At 41.3% G+C, this 14,859-nt stretch overlaps 1 protein-coding gene across 5 annotated transcripts in view; it reads left to right on the plus strand.

Moving 5' to 3' along the window:
- Positions 1-4,571: 4,571 nt before the first annotated feature.
- tns2a (tensin 2a) overlaps positions 4,572-14,859 on the plus strand; it is a 53,966-nt gene continuing 43,678 nt past the window's right edge. For 3 of the 5 annotated variants that reach the window (XM_067591457.1, XM_067591456.1, XM_067591458.1), the window contains exon 1: positions 4,588-4,852. In XM_067591457.1, coding sequence (XP_067447558.1) covers positions 4,724-4,852 — 129 coding nt within the window. In that variant the 5' untranslated portion in view covers positions 4,588-4,723. Of the gene's footprint in view, positions 4,853-10,919; positions 11,068-14,859 lie in introns of those variants that run through there. The other 2 variants (XM_067591461.1, XM_067591459.1) reach the window with 2 other exon arrangements.

The following is a 14,859-nucleotide window of genomic DNA, read 5'->3' on the forward strand; positions in this document are numbered from 1 at the left end:
GCTGTATACAGTAACTTCCTGAATAATCTGCTGGTCACTACACATAATACAAGATGATTGGGGAGCTTTGGAGGTGCAGCTGGGGGGATTTTTTTTAATACCTTCAGACAGTCAGGCTAGTGGAAGCAGACGATATTACTGGCCAATATTAGCTTATAACAGAAAAGGCAACAATGTTCAAAATATGCTAATGATATGTGTTTATGTAAAAATAGATTATTGATATCAAGCATATACCATAAAGAACTGAATGGAAACATCTGACTCGCAGAAAAACTAAATTCCAAAACACTACATGTGCCTTGAAAGAGTGGTTGAAGAAATTTAAAAGTATATATGTAGTAAATGTGCTAAAACATACTACAGCACTGTTATAATCCTTTAAGGCTGTAAACTATGGGCGATAGTAACTCTGTATACTTTTAAAGGTTTGAGCAATGGTCAGAGATCCAATGTCACAGCATGTTGTGACATGTTGTTGATGATAAATGCACAAAAAAAACCCCAGAAACTATTGACCGTCATTGCATTCAGTATGTCACACCATGCGGGATGCCTTATTTACTGTACCAGATGACGTGAGAAGTCTTCGTTTCTTCCTTGTTAACCAGTTTATGTGAGGCACTGATGGAAACAGTGGTGTGTGAAAACTGGCAGTTAAGACACAGTTTTCAGTGATGAATTTGTAAAATCTCTTTCACTGGTCAAAGTTTATGTTGAAATTGACACAGAGATTTAAACAGTCTGACCTCAGTTGTTTTTTTTTAACATAGCAGTATCCTCCTGACTGCTGCGGGAGTTTGTGGCCTCACAGAACAGAATACCATCACTTTACTGTAACCTACTGTAGATTTAAAGCGTGAGCGGCTATAAACTTTTATTGGCCATTTTTACTTGGTTTCCTGTTTGAGTCCGTTGATTCATGTAGCAGAGGAAAAAGAGAGCAGCACTGGGCACTATTTTCTATCTGCAGGATCATCACGGTGATTTGGGTATGACAGATTTCTAGCCAGGCTTGGCTTTTATTTCAATTTCCTTCAGTCTTTTCCATGATGACTAAGCTAGAAGCCCTTCAGTCCTAGACCCTGTTTCCTGCTTTTGTATTCAGTGTGCTCTGTGTCAAATCTGACGTCAATCACAAAAATGAGGATATATCCTCCCGACCATGAAATGTAAAGGATCATCTACACCACACCTTCATATTTTTCAGCAGTGATTTCTCAGTTTGTTTCACAGCCACATGATTTATTATTTCATCCAATTATTATAGACCCTGTTTTCATTCTTTTCTGTTCACGAGCCTGTGGCGCCCACTGGGCACAGAGGGCAACACAGGTGTGAAATTTTTTTATCCAGTCCAGCTTGATCCTATAAATTTTTACTGTTTCCATTATGTACCTTAATATTTTTTTTACTTTTAGTTCAAAAACCAGTTAAAATCCTGATTAATTCACACGCAGCTTGGATTAAATGTGATTTAAAGGACAAGGCTGGTGATATTTATTTTTAACAACTAAAAGCTAATGCACTGGTTTGTCTCTCAGCACTTTCTAACTTCACTCCCCTGTTTGTTACACTCAGTCCATTGGTTCTTACTAAAGATGTAAATGTGTAAAAACAGCTCATAAATACATAGTTTCATTGTTTTAAAAGCAGCTAAATGATTTCTTAAAAAAGCTGGGCGCTGTATTTTTTAGCAAACGTTACTGAAAGAGAAGGAAATGGTAGATTTGTTTGACTTTTTTCAGTGGCAGATTAATACACATCTGATGCTTACAGCAGCAGGCACAATATAAGCTACAGTCCCCATGCTCATCACAGAGAAAGACCATTTCAAACCAGTGCAGCAATGTGGACTCTTTTAGGTGTTTTTAATAGTTATTGGACAACAATGAAGCTCTATGGCACAGAGGAATAAGGATATATCAGGTTTACTACACTGACAAGACTTGTTAGTAGGAGCAGTTCTTTGTTGGTGTTGGTCTCTTTTAATTGGATTTGCTGACAATGAGAAAGACATAGAGAAACAGCAGACTTTTCCATAAAATGTTAAAGTAGCATTGAGGTATTTTTGCCCACTGTGGGTCAGACAGTCTCCAAAACAAACCCAGAAAAACACCGCTCCGATAAACCATTAGTACAGTATATCAGGTTGTCTATATGTTGCCCTGCAATAATCCTCCTGTCCTTTCTGTCCTGTGGGTCTTGTGCTTGATGAGATGTAAGTTTAACCAGTGCATACACCCTTGGCATGGCTGTCCTTTGTCTGCAGCTCAAGAACTACTGCATGTTTTTGCCATGCACATTTAACTAACACACACAAACATACAGTGAGGTTATGAGTAGTTCAAGACTGAACCATGAATACAGATGCTTGGACACAGTGAAGGGGCCAAAGAGAGGGTGAGAAAGGTTTGTTTAGCGCAAAGAAATGTGGAAGTCTGTTTTACAACTTTGGGAAAGTGTAACATATGTTTACAACCACTGGAGTAGATGGAAGTCATCAACTTGAGATATGAGCTTTCATTCTCAGAGAAAAGAAGCTGTGATATGGAACAAGGCCTATAGAAGATTTGAGTAGCGTCATTCCTGACATCATCACAACTGTGTCTATTTCTGTACTCCTTTGTTGCTTCAGCATTTGTTTCTTCAGAATACAATCCCCTCCTTTTTTCTCTGTTTCTCCATATTTGGCCTTGATTTATCTTGTCTTTCTCAATTCTTCTCGGTGTCCTTTCTCTCCCTTTATCCCTCTCTCCTTTCCTCCTTATCAATAAACCCCATCTTCCAGAGATCCGTCATTAATCTTCCCAGATCCAGACTTAAAGTGATTTCTGCCAAGTCTACTAACAAGTGCCAAGTATGTTGCAATGGAAGATGCCAAAAAAGATCAAGTATTAGATGGTTTTAGTATTAGTACAATCTACTTTCTGATCAGATGAAATTTGGATCTTTCTTTCTGGCTTTGAAATTTGCAGTAGTTAACTGCTCCGTCTTTGTAAACTAAACTCCTGTCTGTCTCCATATTTTCCAGATGCGAAACTAGGATTCTGATGGGACCTGAGTTGATTAGAAGGAGTTAATTTCACGGCATGTAAAACCATGAGGGGGGTTTGTTGTAAACGCTGGCTGCAGCCTGAGCTCATGTCTGAAACCTTGCCTGAAAGCGGAGACATACATATAGGGGAGGAATCATGAGAACGCAAAAGGAGGGGTTGGCGTCGACTAGAAGGCGGACTTTTTTTTAAAAAAAAAAACAAGGAATTGGGGTAGAGGGAAGGTTGGAGGATGGATGGATGGATGGATGGATGGTAGGATATAGGAAGGGGGGGCTGAGGCTGGAGGAAAGGAAGGACACCTGGAAGGCTTGTCTGGGGCAAAATGCCTGCAACAACAAGACTGCCTCACCACTGCTCTGCGTCTGAAGAGAGAAAAGAAAGAAGAGGGAAACACAGAGAGAACGAGAGAAAGAAGAAAACAAATGAGAGGAAAGGGGGAATGTAGAGAGTAAATACAAAGAAGGGGGGGGGGGGGCTTTTGGAGGAGCATCAAGAATTTGCCTTTTAAGGGGTACAGTCTCACTCTTCCAAGCCTTGTGAGCTCTTGCGCAGCAGCCAAAACACTCAAGGGAGAAGAAATAAACAACAGCAAAGAGACCAAGAGGGAAAGAAACATGAGTAATGCTAATATTTTTCACACCCTGTAGCAATATTAAAAATGCAGGGAGACTCATTGTGTTGAAATTTTGACATTTTTCTTTCACTATTAAGACATAAATCATCTAAACAATGACGAGGATGCATCTGACATTCCTGCTTACAGCCCTTTGTTACATGTTAGGTGAAAGAGACCTTGTTTACAGGCCGTTGCATTGTAAACAAGGGGAGGCTCAGTCCAGTCTGAATCACTGGCTTACCAAGGATCCCAACAGCTGCCGTCACTGTTGTGGTTTCTTGGTTGTTTTCTAGACAATACCAACAATGAGTTGCCTGAGCCGAGGAGAGACTGCCTGTATCTGGAAGCAGGAAACAGAGGGGAGCTGAGGAGGAGAGATGGGTGGGGGTGAGAACAGAGAGGTAATTGTATATGTAAGAGTGAGGCAACCTAGTAGACGGGTAGAAGCAAGAGGAAAGGGAGAAGGAAGGCAGAGGCGTGTTCCTGGGATGGGAGGATTGCAAAAGAAGACGAAAAGGAGAGAAAAGGGTGAAGACAGGCTACAGCTTTACTGGACTGGAAGATGAATCCTTGAGCATCGGCATTTGAGCCAAGGGTCACGTGAAGGAATAAGTAAAGTTGGGAAACCAAGTGAGTTTAAGAAAGTTGGGGTGTGAAACAAAGAGGAGCAGTGAGAGGGGGCGGGGGAGGCAGAAAAATGGGGAGTCCACATGTGTGACTGCTGCGGAGCCGAGTTGGAAAGAGAGGTGTTTTTAAAGTGTGCGTAGAGAGGAGAGGAGGGGGGGAGGCAGTGAGAGAGTATATCCTCCCCTCTGTCCCCGTAACAGCGAGGCTGAACGAGAGCCAGGAAAAGGGGAAGGGCCTCCCTCTCCTCCTTTCCAGCTGACAAAAACAGCTGCCCAGGAGCCCGGGCTGGAGCCTGTTTAGAGGACGAGGGGAAGAGGACAGAGGGACAGAGAGGAGGGAGGACAGAAGGAGAGAAGAGAGAGAGAGAGAGAGAGCGAGAGGAGGAGGAAAAAGTCCCCAAGTCCAGGACCCGTCCACCTATATGGGTTGCGTCCTGAGTTCGGACTGGTGCGGGGAGCAAGAGGTGCAACCAGTGCCGGTGGTCAGAAAAACATCTGTGAAGAGAAGGAGTGTGGAGAGGAGTGACAGTGGCAGGATGAGGCTGACAAAGGTCAGTGTGCAAGCAGTGTTCACATGTGTGTGTGTATGTGTGATGAAATTAAAGGTAAATATGTTCACTGCAACTGGGCATGCATTTGTTTATATGCACCACCTTGGGCATCCATCCAGAACGTTTGTGGTTGTAGGATAACTGCAATCTTTGAGAAAAATGTGTAAGAATTATTTGTTAGAAATTAGTTGTTATTTATGGATAGGGTGAATTTTAAAGGAAATACACACAGTATATTTAGGATATTATGCCAATCTTCTAATCAACATTTCTTAACATCCAATTGCAATGGCCTGAGCTCTTACAAAAATCAGTTAATTTAATATTCTGCCATGAATACCTGATGTGAACCTCCTGCCTTGTTCTACAGAAAGGTCAAAGGTCAGCATGAGCTGGCAAATATCAGGTCCATGTGTCACTGAAAAAGTGCCAATACACCTGTCATTCTTCTTTAATTTGAGAAAATATATGTAGTGTTATGTCACTCTTATAAACAAGCACAGGAGATTTGAAGTTAAAAGAAGTTGTTGTCTATATTGGATTCTTACAAGCAATGTGTGTGCGTGTTTGTTTGGCTTTGATTTAAAAGATGATGTGGATGACGATGGCATCTCCAAGCTGGGGCCATATCTGTGCAGATACAATAGCAGTGTTGTGATGGCCTCAGCACAGCTGGAGAATTACCATAATGTCAACAGAGGCAGACTAACTAGCTGGCTGCCTGGAGGGATCTTAAAGTGTTATGAGCCATCAAGAGAACATTGAGAACCTTGACTTCTGTCCATCAGTTTACATCACATATGATTACATACAATACTGTCATGAGTGCTGGTGGCTTTTTATCCAGATGTGGAAAGTGTCTGAGTATGTTTGTATGCATTTTTCTAAATGTGCATGTATGTCTTCTGGCATCCATGCTTGTTATCCATGTTTGTGTGTGTGTGAGTGTGTGTGTGGGTGTGTGGGCATGCTTGGTTGCACCACAGTCCCAGTGGCTCCATATCACATGCAGAACAGCGTGGGAATATGGAGCCCTCTGGACTACGTCATCCAGCTGTGACTGACCCCACCACATGGGTGTGGGAACCAGTTAGATCCCACTAGAGGAGAAGATGTTGTCTCTATTTATGGTCTTTTTTTTATGTATTTGTTTTTCATTTCTTGTTTATCTTGTTTCATCCTTCTTTTTTCACTTCTTTTTGATGGACCTGCAAACAATCATAGGTGTGTGAAGTACTGTAGTTCATGAGCATCAGTATCAGCATCAGTGAGGATGCGACAAGAATATGATTAAGAGTTGAAAGTCTTAATACCCTGTTAAACATCATGCACATATATGCCCGGCCTGCCTCGTGCCAAGTATTTACTGGAAACACTTGGCAACGAGAAATGTTCCACACGCAGTTCTCAGTGTGATTATATAATTTGCTGATGCTATGTCAATAACACGGGAAAGGGATGTTTTATTACCGTTCTTTTTGTATCATGAGAACAAAATTGATAATTTCAAGGTGTTTTTGACAAAATATCACACCGTAAACCTTTGATCCATTTATTGTACTGATTCAGTGAGATTCATATTTTCAGTTTGCTGAGTGTTGTTGAAAAACATCTTTCAGAAAGTACTGAATGCTGTCTTGATTTTATGTCATTAATGATTTTGTGGGTATTGGCGTTACAGTATTTTACAAATGGTGGATTTTTTTCATTATTCACTTGTTCCTGTTATTGGATTACTCCATTGGCTTAACATGAATTGACATTTTCTATCACCTTATGTTACCCAAATGTGCTTTCCGTGCTCAAAACATACTCAATTTGCCTCTTGGAAAGTTGTTGATGTAGAGTAGCTGTGCATCAATAAACAACCCTCTATAAATGGATTCTTGAAATAAACAATTCCTGACAGTGGGAGTTAAAAGGTCTGTAGCTGTCTTTCGTAAAAGTTCATATGGTTCTTTTAAAAAAAAAAAAAAAAAAAGCCTACGGCTCTGGTAAATGATACAGAATTCATGTGAGACAAATCAAAATAGATGAGCCTTGGACAGAAGTAATGAAGCTGCCACCTCGGGGTTATATCCTTGTCATGAAATTATTTTTCCAGTCTGCCCTATTGTGTATTATATGATCACAAACAGACCATTGGCATTGAAAGTTAAATGTCTTTAACATCTTGGCAGGCATCATAATAAACATGTATTTAATTCACCTAGATGCAGAGCCAAGGGTTCAAGCCTGAGAATTATTAATGGAATCACTTGGCAGTTAAATTTGAATATGAAATGTATTATCTCACGGCTTCCAGAGAATTGCAGGAATCTTGAGGCCACGCTAGCAGCAATGTCAGTCTGCTGGTCATTCCAACACGGTTCAGACTGAAATATGTCAGTAACTTTTGGATGGATTGTCATGAAATTTTGGTGCAGACATTCATGTTCCCCACAGGATGAATTGTTATAACTTTGACCCCTTGACTTTTCATCTAGCGCCACCATCAAGTCAAAATTTAAATTTGTCCAATACTTTGGTTTATGACCAAATACCTGCAAAGCTAAAGACAAAGCATCAGCCTCAGCTGTGATTTGTGTTAGCATGCTAACTTGCTTAACTAAGACAGTGAGGCATGGTAAACATTACTTAATAAATATCACTGTGTCAACATTGTTACTGTGAGCATATTGTTGTGCTGACATTCAGCGCGAATCACCGCTGTCCCTCAGCAGTTAAGTACAGCTGCTTTGTGTTATTCTAGTCAACACACTTTTTGTTGCCGTTGAGGATAAAAAAGTAAATATAATCACAATATCTCTCCCTTTTCGTACAGCTGGCTGTAGAAAAAACACTGAGACCTGGCATTGTGACAGTGGTTGTAGAGTTATATGTATTTGTCCAGCTTCCCTGTAATTTCTCATGAGCAACAAAGTTTAGATTGGCCATGACCAATACTGAGGCCTTGAGCCACAGGCATTCACTACAATCACACACCCAACACAGGAAGGAACACTGACCGACCAGCGGTAAATATAGACCCCCGCAATATCCAGGACAGAAGAGAATAGAGTAGAATAGAATAGAATAGAATAGAATAGAATGAGTAGAATAGAATAGAATGAGTAGAATAGAATAGAATAGAATAGAAGCAGTTCATGCACTCCTGCATGTTAGCAAAAAGGTGAATTCCTATGTAAAGTCCAGACTCAGGGGGTGGTTGTCACAGACTAGATTCCTGTGGCTTGAAAACAATGATCTGTCCCAAACTCTGAGCAGGATTTGAGGAATGCTTGTTGTTGTATGTAGTGGGCACGCAGATAAAAACTGATATAGGGAAAAAGGAAAGACATAAACCATTTCCTCCCCTGGTAACCCCCCCAACATATCCCAGAACCACCCTCAAAAGAAACACCTCACAGCAAACTATGCATGAAATATTTTCTTTTCTTACACGCAAAAATGTCGAGCTGGACGTTCGTCCAAGTTTTGAAAAGTATGCTGAGAAAATGTCTTTAGGACTGAGCAGCGTTGGCTCACAGAGGGGATTTTATTGAACTCATCGACATAATAAATGTGAACATGTGCTACATTTGTGTCATCAGTATCTCTCTCTGTCTCACTCGCTCTTCCCACTACTTTCTCACTCTTTCGCTCCTTCAACAGCTGCACCTTATCAGCCTTTGGCTTAGTGCTGTCTTACACAATCCGTCCTCAAGCTACACAGCCCCCTTTTCTAGCCTCCTCCCCTCATTTCCTCTTGGCCCCAGTCCCCACTCTGTCCACCTCTTTCTCATTTACCTCCAAGCTTGATCCAAGTCCCTCCGCTTCCTCGTGACTCTAAATTCAGTGTTCTGGACAGACTAGACAAAAACACACCTGGCTTCCCTGTAATATTTCATGCAGTGTTTACTTTCATCAAGCACCTTGCATTTGACTGAGGTCATTTAATGTTGGTCTGCCTAAGTGTATTGAAAGCTTGAATCAGGAGTCATTTCATTTGTCTGCCACACTGCAAAAGTGTCAGTTCCCAATTCCCTCTCTTGCCATCTCTGCTACTGCACCCACAACAACTTCCCCCATTTCCCCATCTCCATCTTTCTTCCAACACGACCCTCCCCCACTTTACTCACCGACTCAACCCCTCATTCCAATCCCAAGCGCCAGCTTCCTGTCTCTCTCTCTCTCGTGGTCCCCCAGTGTTTTGTTAGTCTCGCATGTGGCCTCTCTGCCCCTCCCATTACCTTTTTTCACCTTACTACTTTGTCCACCGCTACTAAATCCATCTCTCTTCAACTCCCTCCTCTTCTCTCCTCACTCTTCCACCATCCAAAAGAGAGGGAGCCGAAAATTCCACAAACAATTAAACTCCCCAAGACTCCAATCCATCAATCCTCCTTTTTTTCCTATCAAAAGCCGGAAATTCCTGGCTTATAATTTAGGAATGGACTGCATTACTGTACATGTCATGACTCACAGTCACGTTCTGCACTGATTGGTAGGGATATACTGTGCAGCCTTCATACCTGCACGTCAGTCTAACACATATGGAAGCGACTAAGAGATTGAGGCGGCAGACAGAAATAATGCTCTATGCATTAGGAGTCTGAGGCTGGGGAATATTATGGGTAACAATATGAACAATAAGGAATGCACCTATCTGCATACATGGATATATAGAGTATAATCACAACCATAAGCACATATATGCAGCTTGGCAAGGAATCAAAGATTTATATCACTGTGTTTGTCGTAAGAATGGTTTTGGCTTGTTTCAATTACAGTGAATCCACTCAGAGAGCTGTCTGGTTAAACTTTTAAAAAATAAGAAATGCAAAACTGCTCTATGTATGTTTTCAGACTGATTTCAAGCATCACCTGTCCATTCACAGTTTCAAAAAGCTGGTTAGTGTCAGTCTGTATTTATGACTGTCTAATGCTGAGGAAAGATATCACAATTTCTCTGAGAATCCGAGGATGCAGAGCAGCTGTGTCCAATAAACACAATGACTGATATCAAGAGATGCTTGACAACACAGCACAACTCTGCCTCACCTAGAGCTTTTCCCTTATTTCACCACTAGGTGCTGCTACTAACACACTAGTCAGTCAGCACAAGTGTCAATGCAGATGTTAATCAAGGCACATCTGTGTTTGTGTGTGTTGGAGATGTACAGTGAGAGAATCTGGGCATTGACCACACAGAGCCATACACTCAGGTAGGAACTCTAGTGTCCTGACTAAAATGTGACGTGCATGTCACATTTAATAAAGGTTTGTTGGAGGATGAAATGAAGAGAAGAGGGGGCCCACATCACCTCAAGCATATGGGGCTCATAATTAAGATGCCTCAATATATGCATGTGTGTGCTACATTTTTACACATTTATTTACATGTTCAGATTCCAAATGCTATAAGCAACCCCCTTATGATCCACCTACTATACCTTAGGTCCACCTACCATACAATATGGAATGGACTTTTTAAATGTGAACTGCTTCTTGTAAAGTGATTCAAGTGATTCTATGACGTGGCTATTAATTTACAATTATTAAAATGTTTTTTCTACTTATTTTTTAAAGTCCCCCTCTACTAAAAAATGTCTTTACATATGATGTATGTGCCTCCAGTGCACATACACTGACAATGGAGTAGGAGACATCTTGTATCAAGCTTTTAAACATTTCAAATGAAAAATACAGATTTTTTAACGGTATAAACAGAGTAGATATACCTTTAACAATATAAACTTTGATATGGGAAAGTTCATATCAGACTAAATTTATTTTTCATATTTGAATATGTCTTAAAACATGTCTGGAGGGACCCACTGACATATCAGAAATCAATGTATAAATAGCCTACTGTACAGGCAGCATATGAGATGGAATAAATACCATGAAGGGTGACGAGCATTCGTGATCGATCACCTCAATTATACTGGTGGGTCCTTTAGGAATTATAGTCATTAATTCAGCCAATCCGGATCGGGTATCCTCACGCTCCCCTCCAGAAGTCGACCAATCAGTGGTCGAATATCTAGTAATAGTACTCCCCACATGCTTCTAGCTGCGTGTGGCTCCGCCCCGCAGCTCCAGCACGGAGGGTGGACCGGAGTAAAGAAAACAAGTTATCTCATAGTCGCAGGCCATGTTATTGATGGCTTTCCTCAGAATGAGAGGCAACTTTTAATCCAGGGAATATGAGTAGCGGGAAAATGAACAAGGTAAGATCATAAAGTATCGTTAGTCTAGAGAGAGAGTTAGGGTTTGATATTGTTTGTCTTAGATTTATTTAGTCAGTATTTAGAGTCTGTATGAAGGATTTTGGATGTATGTTGGTGTTTTTATGCGCATGTGGTGGCTGTGCAGTTGCGCACTTTGTGAATGTGACTGTTTTCTGTGTGAACTTTAACATGACGTTAAGTTTCGGGCCGTGAATGCTCTCCACTCTGTCCAATCTTTTAATGTTTGACCAGCTCAGGCTGGTATTAAAACTTACACAGTACCAGATTTTTGGAGGCGGCTCCCTGGCACGAAGACAGGCTGCTGTATCTGTGCTGTTCAATAAGAGATTTAACATGACCTGTGCCGCACCTGGCCGTATGTTTACTTACACTATCCTCCATGAAGAGCACACATTTAGATGAAAGTTTTATCCTCTGTGCTTTAAGTATAGTAGTTTCATTAGAAACCTTCAGGGACTTGTTGCTGTGCTATGAGAAGTGGCTTGATGCGTCGCACTTCATTAAACTGACATAAAATGTTCTGAATGGGGTCATATGATGCATTAAGCGGCCCCCTCCATCCCTGCTGTTACTGCGTCAGCGCCAGTCAGTTATTGTTAATGTCGCAAAGTCATGTCGAAGGAAGAAAAAAAAAAAACGCGTCACTAATGGTGTCAGAGTGCGTGCACGGTTTTGACGCTACAAGTGGTGCTTTAATTAATGTGTAATTGCATATAAGGTGCATGGCCTAACTTATTTATAGGTTACAAATATTCGGAATGAATGTAGTTTTTAGCATGAGATGAAGATGATTTTTCTATTTTTTTCTTCACGAACTTTCAGTCAGTTTATACCCAGCTGTAAATCTAAATTGGTCAAGGTCAAGGAGAAGAGCTGGAGACTCAGCTGCCATTGACTTTTCTTATCACTTATGTCGACCAGTTTTTACTGTAATGGGGAGCTGAAGTTTGCGTTTTGCAATATAAAATGTGCTCAAATAGTTTATTTAAAGTTTAATTTGGTTAAAAAGGAGTGACTTTAGAAAAGTTGGTTTACATTACACAAGAGATTGCAATTTGTTACGTCCAGCCTTGACAGGTTGTGATGACAAGCTGGGGTTGAGTGTGTGTGTGTGTGTGTGTGTGAGAGAGGGGGGGGGGGGGGGTGTTGTGAAATTTTCCTAAAGGCACATTAAAATTACAAGTTGACTAAAAGGATGCTGTGAACAAAAGTCATAAGTGGGTGCTTAGTGTGGTAGTGCACACGTCATACTGTTTGTGTGTTTTTTTGCATGCCAACACTGATTAATGACTGTTGCGTGGTTCATACACTGGCCAATTAGTGTTGGCTCCATATCATGATCCCTTGTCAGAGCTCCTATCCTGCTTTACAACATGAGGAAAACAGTTATGGATTAACAACAAGATAACATTGTCCAACCCCTCCAACTTTTCCTTTACTGATAACAGCGTGGTCATTAGCAAAGTTCATCCTATGTAAACCATATTTAATGCATATGGTCAGCCTGTGTTTTCATCAGATTGGGGAACTTGTGGTGAAAAAAAATCAGACTCTCTGGGAAAACCTAGGAAGGAAATAAAAATGAGTAATGATCCTCCAAGAAAAACTTCTGCTGCCTTTGAGCAAGGCACTTCCTGTATACCCGCTCCTCCTTTGGAGATGCTCAGTGACTAACAGTACAATACTGTTGTTGTGTTCAGTGTACAGTATCTATATTTGCATTTATTGGGTGTAACTGAGAAGTTTGACGGCCCATAAATGGCACAGGAGGGCTGTGTTCGCTTGCATGGGAGACCCCCTCTTCACTGCCAAGCCAAGAGGCTTAAACAGAGGCTGGTTCACATTCCCATGTGCCAGATGCAGTTACACTGAGTTCACATCTACAGTAGCAGCTATTCACCCTCACCTGGAAAATCCTGCAGCATTAAAACGCGACGGACACGATTGATTCACACCTATTCCAGCAGAGGCATGAGTAGGTCTGATGAGATCTGGTCTTAACTCACGTGTTTAACCATCACTTAATCATGACCCCCAGATGATGTCATCCTTTTACTGGGGCCACTTCCCAGTACATTTTGAGGCGAAACAGATGGTTTGCCAGTAAATATGAACAACTGCAGGAGGGGGTTTTGGTGGTGACGCTGGAGCAATAAGACCTTTCTGTGTGTGTGTGTGTGTGTTTGTGTGTAAATGTTTGTGTGTGTGTTTGTGTGTGTGTGTGTGTGTGTGTGTGTTTGCAGCAGGAGTCCGAGGGAACGGAAGTGTATCATGGCGGCGCGCTGACCTCACCTCGGGAACAGGCAGTCTCTGTTCCCTCCACTGCCTGTCCCACCCTTTTGACACACACGCACACACACACACACTTACACACACACTTACATGTATTAACACACATGCTGGCCTTGATACCAACAAATGATGCAGGAACCCAGATACCGGCCCATGTGAGATACTCTCAATGGAGGGTGGGATTTAAGTACACATACACAAGAAGTCCCAAACACACCCATGAATGTGTACGTGTGTAAAACCAACAAACTACTACTATAATTAGCAACCAACACAAAATTAACAATTTGAGGTTGTTGTCTTTTGAAGATAAAGTCCAGTGCTGATAGACATTAAATTTCCCCTCACAGAAAGAGAGCCTCGGGGGCATTTCCATTGAAACTGAGGGTCAAGTGTGTAAATTCCTTCAAGAGCATAAGAATTTTCCCCTTATTGCAGTCGACTCAGTTGGTGAATGTCAATGGGAAAACCTGCTTTGCACTCACACCATTTGCACACCAGATGGGATTTGACCCGACGAATGGTTCCCATCTATTCATTATCGAGCTGAAACAGTTATTCGGTTAGTCAGTTTAAAGAAAATTATTCAGCAACTATTTTGATGATCAAAGAATTCCTTAAGTCATTTTTCAAGCAAAAATGCCAAACATTCCTCGGTTCCAGCTTCTCTGTTGTGAGCATTTGCTGCTTTTCTTTGTCTTGTCACCTTGGATATTGGGGCACTTTTCACCAGCCTATTTTCACACATTTTCTGAGTGAACAATTATTGTGATTTATAGAGTAATCTATAAAGAAAATATTTCTTAGTTGCAGCCCTAGTTCTTTGTCAGTGAAAGGGCCAACCGTGCTAGTGATGGAATAAGAAAAAAAAGTGTTGTTATGGTGCAAAAGCCAATCAAATTTAAATGAAAGTGGATTAATTTGACGCACAAAATAGGTTAGGCGTGATCAAATAATGTTAAAAAACCAAGCATTTCTTCCAGTACTTCACAGCAGAGCAGACCGTGAAACACCTGCCGTTGCAAACACGACGCACAGCAAAATGGCTCTGCTTGCCCTGCAAATAACAATCAAAAGATCTAAAGACAAAGTCCCGTTATAACTGACCAGCACAGAGTTCTTCTAATGGTAAAATCAGTAAAAAGTCTTTCCCTTAAGGGTACTTTCAATGTGTGCCCTCACTGACCATCTGCAGCTGAAACTGAGGTCACAGTGTCCAGTCCTGTAGTCTGTAATATACCACTCCCACACAATGCCCATCATTGTCTAAATATCAAGACTATTTTTAGAAAGAAACAAGAAGGAAGGAGCAAGAGAGTTTCCAGGGATTTGAATGTGTATGTGTGTGTGTGTGTGTGTGCGTGCACGAATGGTTCACTGTTTCTGTGTATTTGTTTTTACATTTGTATGCATAAACCTCTGCTTCTGTGTGCATCTCTTGTACATGTATCCAACCCCTCCCTCATTCAATCCAGCTAC

This window comes from Thunnus thynnus, chromosome 6 (assembly GCF_963924715.1).
Source record: "Thunnus thynnus chromosome 6, fThuThy2.1, whole genome shotgun sequence".
NCBI lineage: Eukaryota > Metazoa > Chordata > Actinopteri > Scombriformes > Scombridae > Thunnus > Thunnus thynnus.